Source organism: Lampris incognitus, chromosome 6, assembly GCF_029633865.1.
Source record: "Lampris incognitus isolate fLamInc1 chromosome 6, fLamInc1.hap2, whole genome shotgun sequence".
In the NCBI taxonomy this organism is placed as follows: domain Eukaryota; kingdom Metazoa; phylum Chordata; class Actinopteri; order Lampriformes; family Lampridae; genus Lampris; species Lampris incognitus.
This window is the reverse complement of record NC_079216.1, coordinates 49,852,477-49,872,510: the sequence shown is the minus strand read 5'-3', so window position 1 is coordinate 49,872,510 and position 20,034 is coordinate 49,852,477. Positions and strand designations below refer to the sequence as shown.

Genomic DNA, 20,034 nt, shown 5'->3' with positions numbered 1-20,034 from the left:
TATGCCTTACAATGAAAAATGGTATGCCCATCCCTCAAAATAAATAAATAAATAAATGAAACTTCTCACCCCCACTGAATATAGCTTTCTTTCCGACTTACAAAAACAGATATCCTAACTGGAACTGCATCTGTGACCTACTTCCATCTGCTTAGTGAGCACATTCTTTTCAGAGATCACTGGGAAAATTATCACTGGGAAAATTAGGGACCTTGCTTATTCCAGGAACTGAACTTGTTCAAGCCAGCCAAGTTCCAGGCACATTTGTGTAAGCTATAGACTCTCTTTGGTTTGATGCACTGAAAAAAAATCCACAGGCAGATAATGAGGAAAAAATCTGGTTCACAATCAATGAGGCCTGCTCTCTTTTATTGCATCAATGATCAAGGAATATCTTTACTTCTGAATTTAATCCACTTAGTTTCTCCACCAACTTGTGGTGGGGAAACTAAATATAACTATGAGCACACATGTAGAGAAAATGAATTATCAAAAAATAGGAATCAATAAGAACCTCTCACTGGAAAAAAAGGACATTTTTTATGGCAAAAGACAAATGTCTGCTGGAGAGAAATGGAAAGAAAAAATGTATTTAAAAAGGTATCCTTTGAGGAAACCACATGACAGTGAGGTGAAGTTATACCTTTTTAAAAGGCATGAAGGCAGGGCAACAAAGAAACAAAAAAATTGAAATCCTGACTTAAAAAAAAAGCAGATCCTAGGATGTGAAATGAACATGGTAGGTGTTAGTGACTGATTCAGTCAGTCATTGACTGATATACATCACCAATGATTGCAAACCAGATGATTGCAGTAAGGCGGAAAAAAACAAAACAAAACTATAAAATCCCAGCAAAAGAAAGTTCTACAGAGAAGCAGGGGAAGGGAAAGCAGAGGGGAGTAGAGCAATGGATCTTAAGAAACAAACATGAGAGAGAGAGAGCCCTGAAGAGAATATATACCACTTTGGGAAAAGAATCAGCTTAGAAAATATATATATAGATATATATTAATACCTCTTAGAAAACAAAACAAAATCTTGCATATATCTGTCATATTCCTGTCTTAACAGTCCATATACACGTCTGCCTGCCTTTATGTCTCATTTGTTGCATGTCACTGGAGTACATTTGTTACCAGACAAGGTCCTTGGGGAAGCGAAAGAGAGACCAAGAGAGTGAAACAGACAGTGAAGAGGGACAGACCTAGAGACCGTGAGAGGGCAGTTTTTCAATGGCTAGGGTGCCCGTGTGAGGGCACTGTGCCCTCAGAGGGGCACAAGGCCTTTTGGGGCAACATCATCTTACTGTTACCCTGTAGCCCACTGCCACAGGGAAGGCCAGAGTCAAAGTCAAATTCTGAGGACATCCCTGACTTTAAAGACTGACATGGGCTTAGTGTTCTACAACAAAGCAGTTTACCGTGATTTGTCTCTTGGTGAAAAGTTCATTCTGCTTGTTGCTCTTTCCTTTACTATGTCCTTGATGTTTGAGTAAAAACAGTTAAAGGAAATTGTTTGTTTATGTCCCTCAGTCTGATGGCATCTTCTCCTTGTCTTAGCCTTACTGGCTTGCAAGTGTCCATAGGAGCCAGGTGAATTTCAAGTGTTCTTGTCTTGAGCCACAAAGTGGAGTCTCGTGTCCCACCAGCAGAAACTTTGGTCAAAGTAACCTGCCCTGATTGTGTTCCGTCAAACCAGGCAGGCTTTCCTACTGCTAAAGGGTGGCCAATACTCTGAGGAAGGAGATGATGACGATGCAGAAAGACTGTCCAACACCAAAAACAAGCGCCTCCAAAGAGATCATCCTCTTCCCTGCTGCCTTGTACACACCAGCTATGGCTGCACCTGCACACAGAAAAGCCACAAGAATACCTTAGCATCTCAAAAATCTATCTTGTAATCTTTTTTATTCAGTACTGTACAAGCATAGTTCCCATTCAGGAAGGAAGCCATATGGTCCCATTGTTTTGTTTTCTTTTAAATCCTTAAATACAACTTACAGAGACATACATAGCTACCCTCTTCGTAGGGATCTTCATAGTCTTCTCTGTTTTTGGACTCAAACATTATAAATTGTGAGTGCAAAATATTTTTTAAGTAGGAAAACGTTTACTGAACTTTGTCAGTTGTGTTGCAGTAAAGAAACAAGCATTCCCACTTTTGGCATTATAGAACAGCCAATCAAAAGCTACAACATTCAATGACAGACGCGAGAACCGCCAATCACAGCCTAGAACAATGTGTGGCACTGTAGTAAACACAGTCCCACATTTCATCCAATGGGAAGCCCCCAAATATGCACAGTGATTTCTTCACACTCAAGTCTGTTGGAAATTAAGCCACTTTCTAAAGATGATAAAATAAATCTTTGTGACTTTATAAAGTCATTTTAGGAAAAACTGAAAAAAATACATTGTTTGCAATGTTGGTAACCAAGGCAATAGTGTGACTCTGTGACCCATTATTTTAATACAATCGGATTCTATAGCTTCCTGGATGGGAGCTAAGGGCTGTATCAGCCAGATAAAAAAGACTTATGAGTATGAAGAATGCATAGGGAAATGTAGTCTTTTCATGGCATTTGTCAACAATGACAAAAACAAGACACACTCATAAAAAGAAAACTTACTGGTGAGTACACCTCCACACAGAGGCCCCACTATGCCCATAAGGAGGATGGCAATCGGAATAAACCGTGCCACCTTGTGTTGGCGCAAAGTGGCGAGGGCCAGGAGAGCTGCAGGCAGGTGGAAGACCAGAGAGGAGACTGCTGCCCACAAAAACACTCCATACCACATCTCTGAAAAGAGAGAAAGTGAGGGAGAAAACTACTTTAGATGCTTTGACTACAGTGTTGATGCAAAAAACCCAGGAAAATAAAGCACATCATTCAACTGAAAACTTCCACTTAATTGCCAGGGGTGGGCAACAAATGCAGAGATGAAATGGGGATGGTCAGTTACGAGGTTACAATGGATGAAAGAGAGGCAAATACAGAGAAAGAGAGGCAGGAGTGCAGTAGGGAGGCAATGTGAAGAGAGAAAATGAAAGAGAAAGGGGAGAGAACAGAGAAGAACGAGATGGGGGTTGGATGGAGAAAAATATGGATCAAAAAGAACAACCAGGAACTGTATAATTAGCTGTTAAATAAAAACATGCAACGACCATAATGTGATTTCAAAAGCTATATATATATATATATATATATATATATATATATATATATATATATATACACTGGCGGCCTGTTCAGGGTGTTGCCCCGCCTGCCGCCCAATGAATGTTGGGATAGGCTCCAGCATCCCCGTGACCCTGAGAGCAGGATAAGCAGTTTGGATAACGGCTGTGTGTGTGTGTGTGTGTGTGTGTGTGTGTGTGTGTGTGTGTGTGTGTGTGTGTGTATGTATGTATATATATATATATATATATATATATATATATATATATATATACTGCTCAAAAATACGGCTCAAAAAAATAAAGGGAACACATAAGCAATGCAATGTAGCTCCAAGTCAATCACACTTTTGAGATATCAACCTGCCCAGTTAGGAAGCAACACTGATTTGTGAATCAATTTCACCTGTTGGTAAATTGTCTAATTTCCACCAGGTGGAAATTAGACAATTTGCAAGACAACCCCTATAAAAGGAATGGATTTGCAGGTGGTGGCCACAGACCATTTGCCTGTCCTCATCTTTTCTGGCCGATCTTTGGTTAGTTTTTCATTTTGCTAGTGCCCTCACCACTAGAGGTGGCATGAGGCGGTATCTGCAACCTACAGAAGTTGCTCAGGTAGTGCAGCTCATCCAGGATGGCACATCAATGCGTGCTGTGGCAAGAAGATTTGATGTGTCTCCCAGCACGGTGTCCAGAGCATGGAGGAGGTACCAGGAGACAGGCCAGTACACCAGGAGACGTGGAGGGGGCCGCAGGAGGACAACAACCCCGCAGCAGGACCGCTATCTGGTCCTTTGTGCAAGGAGGAACAGGAGGAGCACTGCCGGAGCCCTACAAAACGACCTTCAACAGGCCACTAATGTGCAGGTTTCTGCTCAAACAGTGAGAAACAGAATGCATGAGGATGGTATGAGGGCCCGACGTCCACAATTGGGGCCTGTGCTCACAGCCCAACACCATGCAGCCCGATTGACCTTTGCCAGAGAACATCTTGGTTGGCAGATTCACCATTGGCGCCCTGTGCTCTTCACAGATGAGAGCAGGTTCACACTGAACACATGTGACAGACGCGAGAGAGTCTGGAGACGCTGTGGAGAACGTTCTGCTGCCTGCAACATCCTCCAGCATGACCGGTTTGGCGGTGGGTCAGTGATGGTCTGGGGAGGCATATCCTTGGAGGGCCGCACAGACCTCTACGTGCTAGCCAGAGGTACCATGACTGCCATTAGGTACCGGGATGAGATCCTCAGACCCCTTGTCAGACCATATGCTGGTGCAGTGGGCCCTGGGTTCCTGCTCATGCATGACAATGCTCGTCCTCATGTGGCCAGAGTGTGTCAGCAGTTCCTGTATGTCGAGGGCATTGATGCTATGGACTGGCCTGCACGTTCCCCAGACCTGAATCCAATCGAGCACCTCTGGGACATCATGTCTCGTACCATCCGCCAACGCGAGGTCGCACCACAGACTGACCAGGAGTTTGACCGATGCCCTGATCCAGGTCTGGGAGGAGATCCCTCAGGAGACCATCCGTCGTCTCATCAGGAGCATGCCCAGACGTTGTAGGGAGTGCATACAGGCACGTGGAGGCCACACACACTACTGAGCCTCATTTTGAATCGTCTTGAAGAATTTCCACAGAAGTTGGATCAGCCTATGTTCTCATTTTCCACTTTGATTTTGAGTATGATTCTGAATCCAGACCTTAATGGGCTAATGATTTTGATTTCCATTGATCATTCTTAGGTTATTTTGCTCTAAACACATTCCTCTGTCTAATAAATAAAGATTTTCAGCTGAAATATTTCATTCATCGAGGTCTATATTGTGTTTTTAGGTGTTCCCTTTATTTTTTTGAGCAGTATATATATATATAAACTTAGCACAAAAAGTAAGGAAATTTGTGTTTGGTAGATTATTTCTTTGTTGTAACAATGCTTCTTGGCAATAAATCTTATATCCGGCACCTGATTGTCAGCACCTGGGGTACCAGAAGCTCAAAACAAGAGTCAATAGCAACAGAAAAATAAACTGTTTGGCATTGGCAGAGAAGATTTGGCAAATTTTTCATGGGTGCAACCCACATACTCAGCTCTGTTGCTCATCCCACAAATGCATGTTCCTTACAAATGTGGCACCATTTAAAAGGGAAATAAACAGGCTTTCCAACGGTATAAGATTTATTGCCAAGAAGCATTGTTACAACAAAGAAATAATCTACCAAACACTAATATCCGTACTTTTTGTGCTAAGTATATATGATTACATTTAAGTTTTCCAGCCCTAAATCACTACAGTTTATATTGATATGACACACCCAGTAAAAGATTGGATTTACAATCATGCTTCACAAGATGAGTGAAATTTTGAGCTTGTTCTTTGTTTAGAAGTCACTACTTGAGCTCGAGCATAGCTCACACCTGTTTTCTACAATATATTCAACATGTGTCAATTCTGTCAATTTGTTAGTCTAATATGGAGGCTAACATAAATATTAGCCTCCATTTCAACAGAGAAAGAGTGAATTCATAGCAATAAGTTTTTTTTTACTGCTCAACAACAAATTTATTCATAAAAAAGATTTTTCAACCAGGGATCAAAAATGGATACAAACAGGCTAGGGTTATACAGCAACTGTTTTTGTTGTTTATGCTGGGGAGCTACAGGGAAAAAAAATTGCCTGATGCAATCCATATATATAGCAAACAAAAAACAACAACATATAAGCAAGAGAGTAATTTTCTGAAATATAGGCTATTGGGTTCTCCTGATGGTGGTAATATTCTCCTTCAAATGTTTAATGTCATGCTGTGTGGGGTTGGGCGATATTCATTTTTTTCATAATACAGTCCCAAACAAGGTATGTGGTATTACCTGCCTTTAAATAAACAAATGAATAAATAAATAAAGAGGGAATTGGCGGGAGCAGTCATTGCTACACCGCCATGCAAATTTGCAAAATGTGGTTATGGTATTTTTTTGCAATCTAGAATGGCAGTTTTAGAAAAGAATTTCCTTCCAGGCAGCTTGTTAAGTCGATTAAGTGTTTGGATGATGGATTTAATGACGATTTGTCCATGGTGTGGCCTGAGACTAATTCTTTGGCAATATGTCTCCACTGCGAAAGCACAGGCTTTCCATCGCACACTGTCCCATCTGTAGGCTTTTTAATTGTTTTTGCAAAAGCAATTGTTGGAATTGGTTGTGAAGGTCCAACCTGAAATTTACATAGAAAGTGAAACGTTTGTAATTCTCTAACCAAACAGGCAGGCACTGTTATGAACCGTGAATGGACGAACAGTTAGCCTATAGTTTATTAGATAGATGTAGCGCAGAACATGTTATGTTGTGTCAAAATGAATACAGTTGTCACTTTTAAATATCTTGGGTTACTGTATTACCACTATACCACCCAACCCTAGTGATGTAACTTTCTAATAAAAATAAACAAACAAACAAAAGCACCAGTCTACAACTTTTGGGAAAAAACAAAAACAAAATGTAGCCACAGGTGTTAATTGATAAGCAAGCAACAGTTTCCATAAACAGAACACCCACTTATTCCTACGTTCGCTCCCCTCTACATCCCTTCCAGCACAATGCTCTCACACCCCCAGATCTTACATAAATGAAACACACTAATCTGTGAAGCAATGTTAATCTGCTCCACTGGTTCAATCTCTGTGCCTCTAAAGCATCTGAAGGCTTTCTCAAAGCTGAGGCTTCCCATGGCTACGTTCAGACCTTCTGATTTGGTTTCATCGTCAACATTCATTTTTGAAAGTGATCCAAGTCTGATATCACTGCGAACAGATGTCCATAATGAAATGACTCGCATGTGCAAATAAACAACAACTGCCTTCTCACACCAGCAATTTTTTCCCCAAATATGCGCAATTTGAAATATGAGCCCTCGGGGTCTAGGTTGAATGAAGGCATCCCCAAAAACACATTTAAAATCAGAGACTTTGCTGTCTTTCCATCAGTGGAAAGACATCAAAATCCATCATCTACTTCCATCAGTGAGTATGTTTATTTGGAAATCAAGAAACCAATTACTGTATGTAATCAGTGAAGAGCAATATTTCAAGGGTTAACATGGTTTGAAATAACTGTCTCTAAAACCTGGTTATACACTGCTTCAGGTACACACTGGGTCAGTTTGTAGTATGCATTTAAATCTAGACTTTGCAAAAGGCTCACTTGACATGGGCAGTAGAGGTGAAGCATTCAATTCAAAACCTGGAGTGTACATATGCCAAAATCTCCCATTTGGGCATATGTAAACACGAGATCACCATGAAATGTTGGGCTTCCTTCACATCCAAATGAACGCTGGATTGTATCCTTTGCAGTGAGAATGTAATCCCAACCAATTTATGAAAATACTACGTATTATGCGATCAGATCGCTGCGAACTGGTAGGGTATGTCCGTTGACACAGCTGATGCCCCATACTTAGCATTTCTAGACTGTGAGCCTAGAAATACTGCCATGTGAAACGAAACTGAACCAATGTGTGAACAATGTAAGGAATTAGAACTAGAGGTTTGAAAATGTCCTTTGATATTGTAGAGTAATACTTAACAATTATACCAAAACAGGTTTAACATAGGCTATCAAAAGACATTATTTACACTTTGGATAAGAGTTTAATCTGAATGGCTATGTCTTTAATTATTGACATTTTTACAATACCATATTAGCCATTAAAGCAACAAAAAAAGGACTATTTCGTGAATTGCCTACTGTTCAATGCAAATTCAGTTATCTTATTCGGCATATGAGGGATACGATGTCCCATTCAGACGTGCACCGTTTAATAGTATTTGATACACACCAAACACTGTAGTGCTACTGCTTCATACTGGTCCTGAAAATTATTATTTCAGCCAAACATGATGCTTGTTCATTCTGCCAATCATTAATGGCTACTTTTCAGGTACACATCTCATCTTGAACTACATCTGAAAGTGACCCATTATGATTTTTAAAAAATATATATTTTCCATTACTTTTTTTCTGTTCATACTTCCCTTAGAAAATCCGATCTGCGTAAAATTTAAGGGACGATTCGGAAATGGGTCGGATCTGAGGTGTAGGCTGAACGTTAGCAGTCATCTAGAATTTACCATTAGCTACACAAGCGATGGGTATTATCAATCAACAATTCCACAGGCATGAACAGATGGAAAAACACAAACTGTATGTGTGGCAAACGTGAAAGACCTGGCCTTGACTATCAAAGCGCGTGCTTTTCAATACATATGAAAACACAACATCAATACAGACTAAACGCTCAGAAAGGCAGAAAGGGTGGGGGGCGTTGTTGGCTAAAAAAAAAAGCGTAGCGTTAAACCACGTTGAACCAGGAACCTATTAGCTTGCAAATAATAAACAAAAGAATGTTAAACTAGCATCGAGCTGCTGTCGGTTAACATGTAGAGCAATGTAAAAATACGCCATTGTGATCAGCAATTTCCTATATGTAGTATTTCAGTCAATATATCGGATACCGTGGTGGCTGAACACCTAACAAGCTAACAGGAGCGGTGTGAGGTTACCTGAGAAGTCGGCGAGAGACGTGTCGTTACCTCGGCTGGAGCCATTTTTCCTCGGCACCAAATTCAAACTCAGAATTTGCTGTGCAAAGCCAATCTCGCTATACCTGTCCTGCATTTCTTATACAAGAACTGGGCCAACCACGGGCGGCAGACGCCAAGTGAACTCGTACAACACCATGAGAGACGTGTTAGGTTAGGCGTCTTTGCTAAGCTAGCGTTTAGCCCCCGCTAACGGCTCGTGTAGCTGTAAACACAACTTGCTCTGACGTAACGAATCAGCGAACGAGTCGGAAGAGGTGACGTCGGATCGGACTCGTAACCGATCGCATCAGATCGTTAACACTCGGTATAACTTGTGCGCCGTCCTGACGAAATAGGCCAGTAGAGCGCCAGAGAATTGGGATATATGCAAGCACACGAAAGGTAGATCGTACAAGGATGTGAGTTATAACAAGCAGCAGTATAGGGAATACAAAGTAAAAAATAAATTCAGTCATATGACCAATGGCCAACGAGGCTGGGGGTAGCACTAGAAACCTGATTTTGAAAAGGGTCCTGGTTTCGATTCCCGCCTGGGGCGGGGTTGACACCGGGGGAGTCTGCATGTTCTCCCCAGGGCCTTGGGTACTCTGCATGTTCTCCTCAGGGCCTTGGGTACTCTGCATGTTCTCCTCATGCTCAAGTGGGTTGGTTATCTCTAGATTAGGGGCCTTTCTGTGTGGAGTTTGCATGTTTTCCGTGCTCACATGGGTTTCCTCCAACATAAAAAAAAAGAATCCCAATAAAAACATGCAGACCGCTCCCCTATAATGTCCCTGGCCACGACATGGATATCCACCTGGAATTGGTTCCCGGACGCCGAAAGAAATCACTTTATTATTTATATAGCGCTTTTCAAAATAAAGTTACAAAGTGCTTTAAAAGACAAAAAAGTAGAAAACAATGATTAAAAAAATGTCAAACACCATTTAAAAGTTAAACAGCATTGGGAAGGAAATATAAAAGCAAGAGGATCTGCGTGAGGAAAAGTAAAATGAGTAAAATAAAAATACTCACAAGAATAAATAAATACATAGATATATAGTAATAAAGACGTGTGTTAGGGTTAATACTCCTGTCTGTGCCCCTGACCAAGGCTATGGAAAGAAGTGTAAACTACTAATAAGACACGTTAGCCCCTAGCTAGCGGGTCTGACCCTTTCGCCGAGCGGTTAGTGATGTCGCCTTGTGGTGCAGTACACCCCGTGCGAATCCCGCACCGGGCAAGAAAATAACCGGTTACGGAAGAATTGGAGTTGCGCTGCATTGGCCGTTTTTCCTATAAGATAAGATGGGTTATGTAGTGGCATCCTTCTGGATGTCAAGTTAAGCCACTAATGAGCTGTAGGCAGAGTAACTTCAGTCTGACACGAAAGGCAGGAGATGTAATCTAGTTTAAAAACGTTTACTGAACAAAATGTTTCAATTACATCGTGTCACACGGTAGAAAAAATGTATGCTCATGTGACTAACGCAGCTTTATTTTTTTCCTTTTCTTTTTTTGACAAGAATGCAAACGATACAGGAACATTGTACATACATATCATCAGACCAATCAACAATAAATAACCTTACACCTTTACATACAGCATACAGGGAAATATGTACATACAGCAGACCAACAGTCAAGCAATCCAATCCAATCCAACAAATCCAGCTCAGTACATAAACATAAAAAAGAAAGAAATCCAATAACTAAAATAACTAATAGTAAAAAAAAGAGACAGCAGAACAATCAGGGGTTTCCGTCCCCAAATGTATTTAGCGAAAGAAGAGAACTTTACATTTTTTGGTTTTTCATGTTATTTCAAAAGACTATCAATATCATAAAGAAAAGAGTGAACATTTGGGATGGAATGAGCGAATTTAGTGTTACAAAATTAGTGGCAATTTCAAATCAATGTTCCTGCAGCCATCATTCTGATAGTAGATTTTGTTTTACGTTTGAGAGAAAAGCTGTAGTTCATGTTCACACAACTAAATCAACGGGATGCTGTGTTTTTTCCAAAACATCGATGACAGCAATTATGAGCAACAGTTTGGTTTCTGCAGAGCTTTTTTTCTGCAGTTTTAAAAAAATACAAACGATACAGGAACATTGTATGTGTGTGTGTGTGTGTGTGTGTGTGTGTGTGTGTGTGTGTGTGTGTGTGTGTGTGTGTGTGTGTGTATATATATCATCAGACCAATCAATTATAAACAACCGTACACTTTCACATTCGATGGTGGTTTCTGCAGAGCTATGGACATGTGAGCTTGCCGTAGTTACGTCACAGGAAATCAGGGTTCCGCTTCCTGTTGCAACAACGTTAACCGTCGTAGATCGACGCATTTCAAGAGATGGCTTTAACTGGAATAAATGTGTAATTTGAGACACATTTGTTTCTTTGTTGTAGTTATTTGGAAAGAAAGTGTTCGTAGTAGCGAAGTACCGTATTCGTAACGTCGGTAAAAGCGCCTCCAGGAGACAACTCAGTGCTCCTCAGCGTTGCGTTGTTTCATCCGGACATTTTGCTATTGAATTGAAACACTTTGCAAGTAATACGATGAACTATTCAGACTATGACTCGGACGGTTATTCGTCTAATGACGATGCAGACTACGTCCCTACAGGTGACAATTCTTACATCATACGCTTAATTAATGTAAATCTGCATGTTTGTGGATGACACGAATGTTTTGTTCAGGTGAGAATTTACAGCAGCTTTTGGAGGTGGCCGCAGTAGAGATGGAAAAATTAAAACGGTGTTTTTTCAAAAACAAATCATCCTTAAATCTGGACAAAACAAAGTTTATGTTGTTTGAAAATTATGAAATAAACACCAAAGTACAAGTAGAGGTAGACAATGTCCAACTAGAGTATGTGAAAATAAATTCCTAGGTGTGATACTAGACCACAAAATCTGCTGGAAACCTCATATGTGCAAGCAAAACTGGCAAGGAGCATTGTAGTCATGGGAAAATTAAGACACATCCTGGATCATATATCATTTTACACTCTGTATTGATCATTTATTTTACCATATCTGATATACTGTGTGAAGGTATGGGGTAACACCTACAAAACCAACCTACAACCATTCTGTATACTACAAAAAAAAGCCATAAGGGTAGGTGACAATGTAGGCTATCATGAACACACCAACAAACTATTTTTAAAGTCAAGTGCCTTGAAGTTCAGGGATTTAGTAGAATTTAACAGAGCACAAATAATGTTCAAAGCAAGAAACGATCTACTACCGAGTAATATACAAAAATATTCTCAGATAGAGAAGGGGAGTGTAATTTGAGAGGGAAATTAAACTTCAAGAAATTATGTGTTTGTACAACTTTGAAGAGCATGGGCATTTCAATCTGTGGGGTAAAATTGTGGAAGTACAAACATTACGCAGTTCAAGAAGTACAAAGGACTGATTATCAACAGATAGGGATGATTAAGAATTGTGTTAACAGATTGTTTTATTTATCTCCAAAAAATTTTTATCAATTTTTTTTTCATTTTTCTTTCTATGACACAGTGGATATTTGGGTTGTACGTAGCATTGGGATCTGTTTGTTCTTGGTACATGACATTAGGATGTGATTTTCTTTTTCTTTTTTTTCTTATGTGTTTTTGATGGGTTTTTTTCCCCTCTTATTCACAATATTTGAGTTTGTATTGTGCAGTACAACTTGCATTGAATTTTAACTATACAGTACAGTGGGAAATGAGTTTAAAATGTGTAGTAGCTGAATTAACTTAAGAGTAGGTGAGAAGGGGTAGGAAAAATAAGTGTACACTTCCTCCTACTGTTTTTCGAGCATGTAACAAATTTCCTGATGCATACGGAGATTTGTTCGCTGAGTTGGATGTGTGGATTTGTTTATCACTTCAGATTATTGGCAATGGCTTATCTGTATGTTATATCTTGCTTATTTACATGCTCAAAATAAATCATCATTCATTCATTCATTTTTAACCAAATATTATAATAGAGTCCTGGTGGCGTCTCTGCATGACATAATTCATATTAGTTACCTGTTTCAATTAACCTTCACTCCTTGGACAAGGTTAAAAAATGAATAAATCCAGGCCCTGCTTGAACTCCTCGGTCCCCCTCCAAAAACTCCTTCAGTGTTAGAAGATGGCCTAATTTAATTCAGTACCTATACAGCGGTGTAGGTTATTTATTTTGACAAGTTCCTCGAAATGGCAGACGTGTTTCAATCTGTGGAGGTATTTCAAATATAGCACAGAAGAGTTAAATTTGGTCATTACCTTCATATCCTTTTATGCATGCTTGTTTCTCTTTTCTGCCCTCCACCCTTCAGATGATAACCTCAGTGAAGATGACATGAACGAGTGTGAGAGGGAAGATCCTCTGGATGAAAATGATGATGTACCACATGGTGGAGATATTACCAAAAAGAAGAGAAAGGGGGAAAACATCAGCATGAGGTGAGTGGTGTTACACAATCATGTATCTGGCATAATAGTTGAGGATGGAGCAATGTTGTCTCGCTAGAAAAATTGGCTAAAAATTGTTAGCTATTGAAATTCTAGTCAAGTTACAGCATGACAATTCTCTCTTCAAATACTGTCATACCGTTGTGTATTTGTGTTGCCAGATACTTTCTAAACTGGGTAACAAGGTGCAGTACCCCTTTACCTCTACTTAGCATCTGCCTATCAAAATTCCAACCTCAACCTCTGCATATTGTAGCCTTGCCAGTATAACACATGCTTACTTGTTTAAAACTAGCTAAAATCTGTCAAAATGTAACAGTGATCATGTCAAAGTATTGCCATCTGGCTGTTAAACATCATAAGTCACTAAGCCTTCCAAGAAGTGTATCCTAGGTGTGTTGTTTGGTGCCCCATTCCTTTCTTGATGTGAATTTGGTCTTGGAACGATGCAGCCGGAGACTTGATTATTGGCTGTTTCCTGGCCCTTTTCTGGGAGGTGAACTGTATGCCTATTCTGGAAAAATATGAGCCAATACTTATGTCAAAGGAATCAGTCCTTTGTAACACACTTTGAAGCTTCTAGATCAGCTGCAGTGCATATAAGGGTAATATAATTTTTGCAAAGTGTAGGTGGAAATTGCTCCCACAAACAAGGTAGTGTTTGTCAGACTCAATGGTTAACATGATTGAGAAGTCACACACAGAAGATGTAAATGCCAGACCTTACGTAAAGTTGACTAAAAGTGTATATGGGATTTTAAGTCCTCTGTGTGGAGGACTGTCCCAGTGCACAGCCTGCTCAATTTACTTATGCAGAACTGGAGGAGTTTTTTCCATATTTTATTTTACCACTAGGTGGCTAAAAGGCAGCCACAATTCTTTCTTCAATCTGTGCAAGTTGTCCTTTTCATCACCACTCTTCAAAGTTTTTTGAGGGCAACTGGCAGCAATGCTGTTACTTCTGCCAATAAAATTGACATTAAGATTAATATTTTGTCCCAGGGTCATTAATCTTCTATATATTCTGAGGGAATTTGTTTTTTTGCTATTTGATTTTGACAGGGGCATGAAACTTAGCATTGCTATATGTTTTATGATGTGCAGCCCAGTGGACAAATCTATGCCCCATCAGATTTTTGAGAAACACAATGATCTTTTCTTTTTTAAATAATGTTTATCAATTTCTGGCAGAGTCATTGCTCATTGCTCTCAACTCGCAGATACATTCCTTGTGATTGTTTCACTCGCTCTTGTAAAACTTTTGATACAGCAATCTGATGATTTTTGTTCACACTGTCATTGTTTGGTAATAGTTCCATAAATGTTACTAGGTCGCAAGTGGACAAATTGCTGATGCAGCTTTTACTGATTATAGACTGGCTCGCGTTCACACAGGAGCCTGACAAGTAAAATTGAGGGAAAATTTACAGATTAGTCGCCATGTTTCAGTGAGGTTTTTGTCTTCCTCTCACTCCCCTTTATAAATTCCCTTCTAGGGGTGTCTGGGTAGTGTAGCGGCGATCCCCATTGCCTAGCAACATGGGGATCGCCATATCGACTCCCCATGTTACCTCCGGCTTGGTCGGGCATCCCTACAGACACAATTGGCCGTGTCTGCGGGTGGGAAGCCGGATGTGGGTGTGTGTCCTGGTTGCTGCACTAACACCTCCTCTGGTCGATCGGGGCGTCTGGTCGGGGGGAGGAGGAACTGGGGGGAATAGCGTGCTCATCCCACGTGCTACGTCCCCCTGGCAAAACTCCTCACTGTCAGGTGAAAAGAAGCGGCTGGTGACTCCACATGTATCGGAGACATGGTAGCCTGCAGCCCTCCTTGGATCGGCAGAGGGGGTGGAGCGACAACCAGGACAACTCGGAAGAGTAGGTTAATTGGCTGGATAAAATTGGGGAGAAAGGGGGGGGGTCCCAAAAAAAAAAACTAAATTCTCTTATCTTTAATTCAAACAAAATGTGAACATTTTTTGAAAACTTTTATATATATATATATATATATATACACTACTGTTCAAAAGTTTGGGATCACCCAAACAATTTTGTGTTTTCCTTGAAAAGTCACACTTATTCACCACCATATGTTGTGAAATGAATAGAAAATAGAGTCAAGACATTGACAAGGTTAGAAATAATGATTTGTATTTGAAATAAGATTTTTTTTACATCAAACTTTGCTTTCGTCAAAGAATCCTCCATTTGCAGCAATTACAGCATTGCAGACCTTTGGCATTCTAGCTGTTAATTTGTTGAGGTAATCTGGAGAAATTGCACCCCACGCTTCCAGAAGCAGCTCCCACAAGTTGGATTGGTTGGATGGGCACTTCTTGCGTACCATACGGTCAAGCTGCTCCCACAACAGCTCAATGGGGTTCAGATCTGGTGACTGCGCTGGCCACTCCATTACCGATAGAATACCAGCTGCCTGCTTCTGCTCTAAATAGTTCTTGCACAATTTGGAGGTGTGTTTAGGGTCATTGTCCTGTTGTAGGATGAAATTGGCTCCAATCAAGCGCTGTCCACTGGGTATGGCATGGCGTTGCAAAATGGAGTGATAGCCTTCCTTATTCAGAATCCCTTTTACCCTGTACAAATCTCCCACCTTACCAGCACCAAAGCAACCCCAGACCATCACATTACCTCCACCATGCTTAACAGATGGCGTCAGGCATTCTTCCAGCATCTTTTCATTTGTTCTGCGTCTCACAAACGTTCTTCTTTGTGATCCAAACACCTCAAACTTGGATTCATCCGTCCACAACACTTTTTTCCAGTCTTCCTCTGTCCAATGTCTGTGTTCTTTTGCCCATCTTAATCTTTTTCTTTTATTGGTCAGTCTCAGATATGGCTTTTTCTTTGCCACTCTGCCCTGAAGCCCAGAATCCCGCAGCCGCCTCTTCACTGTAGATGTTGACACTGGTGTTTTGCGGGTACTATTTAATGAAGATGCCAGTTGGGGACCTGTGAGGCGTCTGTTTCTCAAACTAGAGACTCTAATGTACTTATCTTCTTGCTCAGTTGTGCAACGCGGCCTCCCACTTCTTTTTCTACTCTGGTTAGAGCCTGTTTGTGCTGTCCTCTGAAGGGAGTAGTACACACCGGTGTAGGAAATCTTCAATTTCTTAGCAATTTCTCGCATGGAATAGCCTTCATTTCTAAGAACAAGAATAGACTGTCGAGTTTCAGATGAAAGTTCTCTTTTTCTGGCCATTTTGAGCGTTTAATTGACCCCACAAATGTGATGCTCCAGAAACTCAATCTGCTCAAAGGAAGGTCAGTTTTGTAGCTTCTGTAACGAGCTAAACTGTTTTCAGATGTGTGAACATGATTGCACAAGGGTTTTCTAATCATCAATTAGCCTTCTGAGCCAATGAGCAAACACATTGTACCATTAGAACACTGGAGTGATAGTTGCTTGAAATGGGCCTCTATACACCTATGTAGATATTGCACCAAAAACCAGACATTTGCAGCTAGAATAGTCATTTACCACATTAGCAATGTATAGAGTGTATTTCTTTAAAGTTAAGACTAGTTTAAAGTTATCTTCATTGAACAGTACAGTGCTTTTCCTTCAAAAATATGGACATTTCAATGTGATCCCAAACTTTTGAACGGTAGTGTATATGTTGGGTATATGTGTGTGTGGGTTTCGTCCGGGTGCTCTGGTTTCCTCCCAGGGTCCAAAGACATGTTGATCAGGTGAATCGGCCATACTAAATTGCCCCTAGGTGTGTATGTGTGTCTTTGTTGGCCCTGTGATGGCCTGATGGCCTGTCCGGGGTGTCTCCCCGCCTGCTGCCCAGTGACTGCTGGGATGGGCTCCAGCATCTTTTGAGAGCAGGCTAAGCAGTTTGGATAATGAATGAATATTCTGAGGGTAACTGGTTACGATGATAATGATTATTGTGGTGTATGATTGCTAATGACAATGACTCATTCAAGTCTAGGACGTTTATTGAATAAACTAAAAAAAGCTCTTAACCCACTTTTTATATTTTTTGGAAACTACAAATGGGGTACATGGCAGCACACAGATCATGTGTGTTTCGCTGGTGGAGTGCCTGGTGTTATGGCAGCATATACCTTGGGCATGGTACTAACACTGCCAAAAGTTAGGGGTTTGATTACCACTATGGCCACCCATACTATAATGTGATGCAGTCATTTTAATGTAAAATATTTTCTATCTTTGGACTAGAAAAGTACAGGAGAATTGCAGTCATTTCATTTTCATTTCAACTTTGCTTAAAGCAGTAGTGGCTAGACACTTACAGTGGTACATGCACAATTTCATTTATCCATTTATTTTTACAAAAATATACAACTGAAGCTAAGGTAGTTTTTAAAGAATTGACTGGCTGGCAATGGCTTTTTAAGAAAGATAAATTAAAATGGAGTAGCTTTACAGTACATCACATTATGCTTTCCTTTTTTCAAATACTACGGAATTCTCCTCCTGTTTTCAAGGAAAAGGTAACTGCCAGCAGAAAGAAACATGAATATTGGCTTCAAAGTCCCTATTCTTAGTCTAGGAACATTTAGCTGTTGGATACAGGAAGGTTTAAAAGAAATATGTGTTTGGCAAATTTAGGGCTGTTTCTATGACAGTAATGAGATGATAATTATTAATGTGTAATGTTTTCCATCATCTCCAGAAAGAGGAAAAAAGGATGTCTGCAATTAAAGGGTAAGGAGCAGAAAAATGAGGATGGGGCAGAAGAAAAACGGGAAGTTCAGGAAGAGACTGAGGAGACTGGAAAATCCAATGAAGAGAAGGAGGCTCAAGATGAGAAACAAAAGCAGAAAGCAAATGACCTCTGGGCTAGTTTCCTGAGTGATGTTGGATCTAGACCCAAAATAGCCACACCTTCCCCAGAGTGTTGCACCATGCAAAAGGTACTCTGTTCTAAACCCAGACACATAGGAGATATAATGCTATAAATAAACAAGAAGTACTTATTTATAGCATAGTAAAGTTACAGATGGCTTTAGTCTCGGTAAAGCCTAGACAACCATAGACCTGATCTTCAGAGCTTTAGTGTCTGTTTCTCTTTTGTTTCACAGACTGACTCTTCAACATCAGAGGCATCTCCATCGTCTAAAGAACACGCTAAGGCATCAGCGGACTCTAAAGTTACCATCACTAAGGTCTTTGACTTCGCTGGAGAGGAGGTCTTGTACGGCTCTAATTCATTCTTACAATATTTGCACATTTGCTTATTATTATTATTGCCTGTGTTCTTTACTTAGGGCATGTATATGAAAACCTTTTCTGGTAAATTTTGTAGTGTTATCCATCATTAGCCGTTATTCATTATTCAGAGAATACTTTAGGGAGTGTGGGCCCTCTTTTCAGGAGTAGTGGGTAAACAAAGATAGAAAATTAAGTGTAAGAGAAACCACTAATTTATCATGTATGTACAGTAATTGGAAGTGAAAACATGGCTCACGTTAGTCAGGTTCCTTATTATATCCCTTTAATGTCATTATGGAGTCAAAATATCAAGGAACACAGTTCTCTGGTCTTTGTTCTTTGTTTTTTCCTCTAAGGGGAGGGAAAAAAAATCTCAAAGCAGCCTGTCCTGTGTTGTGCGTGAAGCGCCAGCTGGTCCTGTTGACAGATTGGGTAGTTTCCAATTCTCCATTTACAGTAACGGGAAATAGCGTGGTAGATATTGGATAAGAGCTTTATTAACAACCAAAAATCAATGCACATCTCTAATCACATAGCACATTTCAGGTATAAAAAGAGCCATTCCACCTTTTTTTCATTTTTTTTTATAAGGACAGTGAGAAGTAACACAGGGACCTCCTAGTATATGTCTAAGAGCTAAATGGTATATGGCATCTAAGGTCTAATGGGTAGTTGCAACAAACCTGTCTTTTTATAAAATCACCATAATCCATAATAGAAAAAAAATGGCTACCTGTACCTTTTTGCTGTAAATCATGGAAAAGCAGGACCTAATTGACTTAGGTGCAACAATTTAACAAAGTGTTAAAACACACAAAGTTTAACCAGCCATCGCACTTAAAGTAATTCTTTTATCGACTCAAATGTGTGTATATATATAAATCAAGTGAGTCAAGTAAATTATTTTGCTCCTTATTTGTTGAGCACTTTCCCTACCGTTGAGTGTTTCTTTTAACAGTTTTATTTATATATATATATATATAACTTTGTTTTATATATATATATATATATATATATATATATATATATATATATATATAAAACAAAGTTATATATGTTTAACTTTGTTCAAAAAGACACTCAATGGTAGGAAAAGTGCTCAACAAATAAGGAGCAAAATAATCCAGTGAGTGAAGTAAATTCTTTATGAGACAGTACAAGTGTATATATATATATATACACTACCGTTCAAAAGTTTGGGATCAACCAAACAATTTTGTGTTTTCCATGAAAAGTCACACTTATTCACCACCATATGTTGTGAAATGAATAGAAAATAGAGTCAAGACATTGACAAGGTTAGAAATAATGATTTGTATTTGAAATAAGATTTTTTTTACATCAAACTTTGCTTTCGTCAAAGAATCCTCCATTTGCAGCAATTACAGCATTGCAGACCTTTGGCATTCTAGCTGTTAATTTGTTGAGGTAATCTGGAGAAATTGCACCCCACGCTTCCAGAAGCAGCTCCCACAAGTTGGATTGGTTGGATGGGCACTTCTTGCGTACCATACGGTCAAGCTGCTCCCACAACAGCTCAATGGGGTTCAGATCTGGTGACTGCGCTGGCCACTCCATTACCGATAGAATACCAGCT

General features: G+C 39.9%; 2 protein-coding genes across 2 annotated transcripts in view; one reads left to right on the top strand and one right to left on the bottom strand.

Annotated features, from left to right (window-relative positions):
- Nucleotides 1-341: 341 nt before the first annotated feature.
- On the bottom strand, nt 342-9,015 carry tmem170a (transmembrane protein 170A). The gene is made up of 3 exons (XM_056282266.1): nt 8,746-9,015; nt 2,631-2,801; nt 342-1,846 (listed from the first exon to the last, which is right to left on the bottom strand). The coding sequence occupies exons 1-3, from the start codon at nt 8,858-8,860 to the stop codon at nt 1,716-1,718; spliced, it is 417 nt and encodes a 138-aa protein (XP_056138241.1). The 5' UTR covers nt 8,861-9,015; the 3' UTR covers nt 342-1,715.
- A 2,065-nt stretch (nt 9,016-11,080) lies between these two features.
- Nucleotides 11,081-20,034, top strand: part of cfdp1 (craniofacial development protein 1) — a 28,757-nt gene continuing 19,803 nt past the window's right edge. Inside the window, exons 1-4 of the mRNA XM_056282051.1 lie at nt 11,081-11,397; nt 13,096-13,222; nt 17,899-18,139; nt 18,308-18,420. Coding sequence (XP_056138026.1) covers nt 11,331-11,397; nt 13,096-13,222; nt 17,899-18,139; nt 18,308-18,420 — 548 coding nt within the window. The 5' untranslated portion in view covers nt 11,081-11,330. The remainder of the gene's footprint in view (nt 11,398-13,095; nt 13,223-17,898; nt 18,140-18,307; nt 18,421-20,034) is intronic.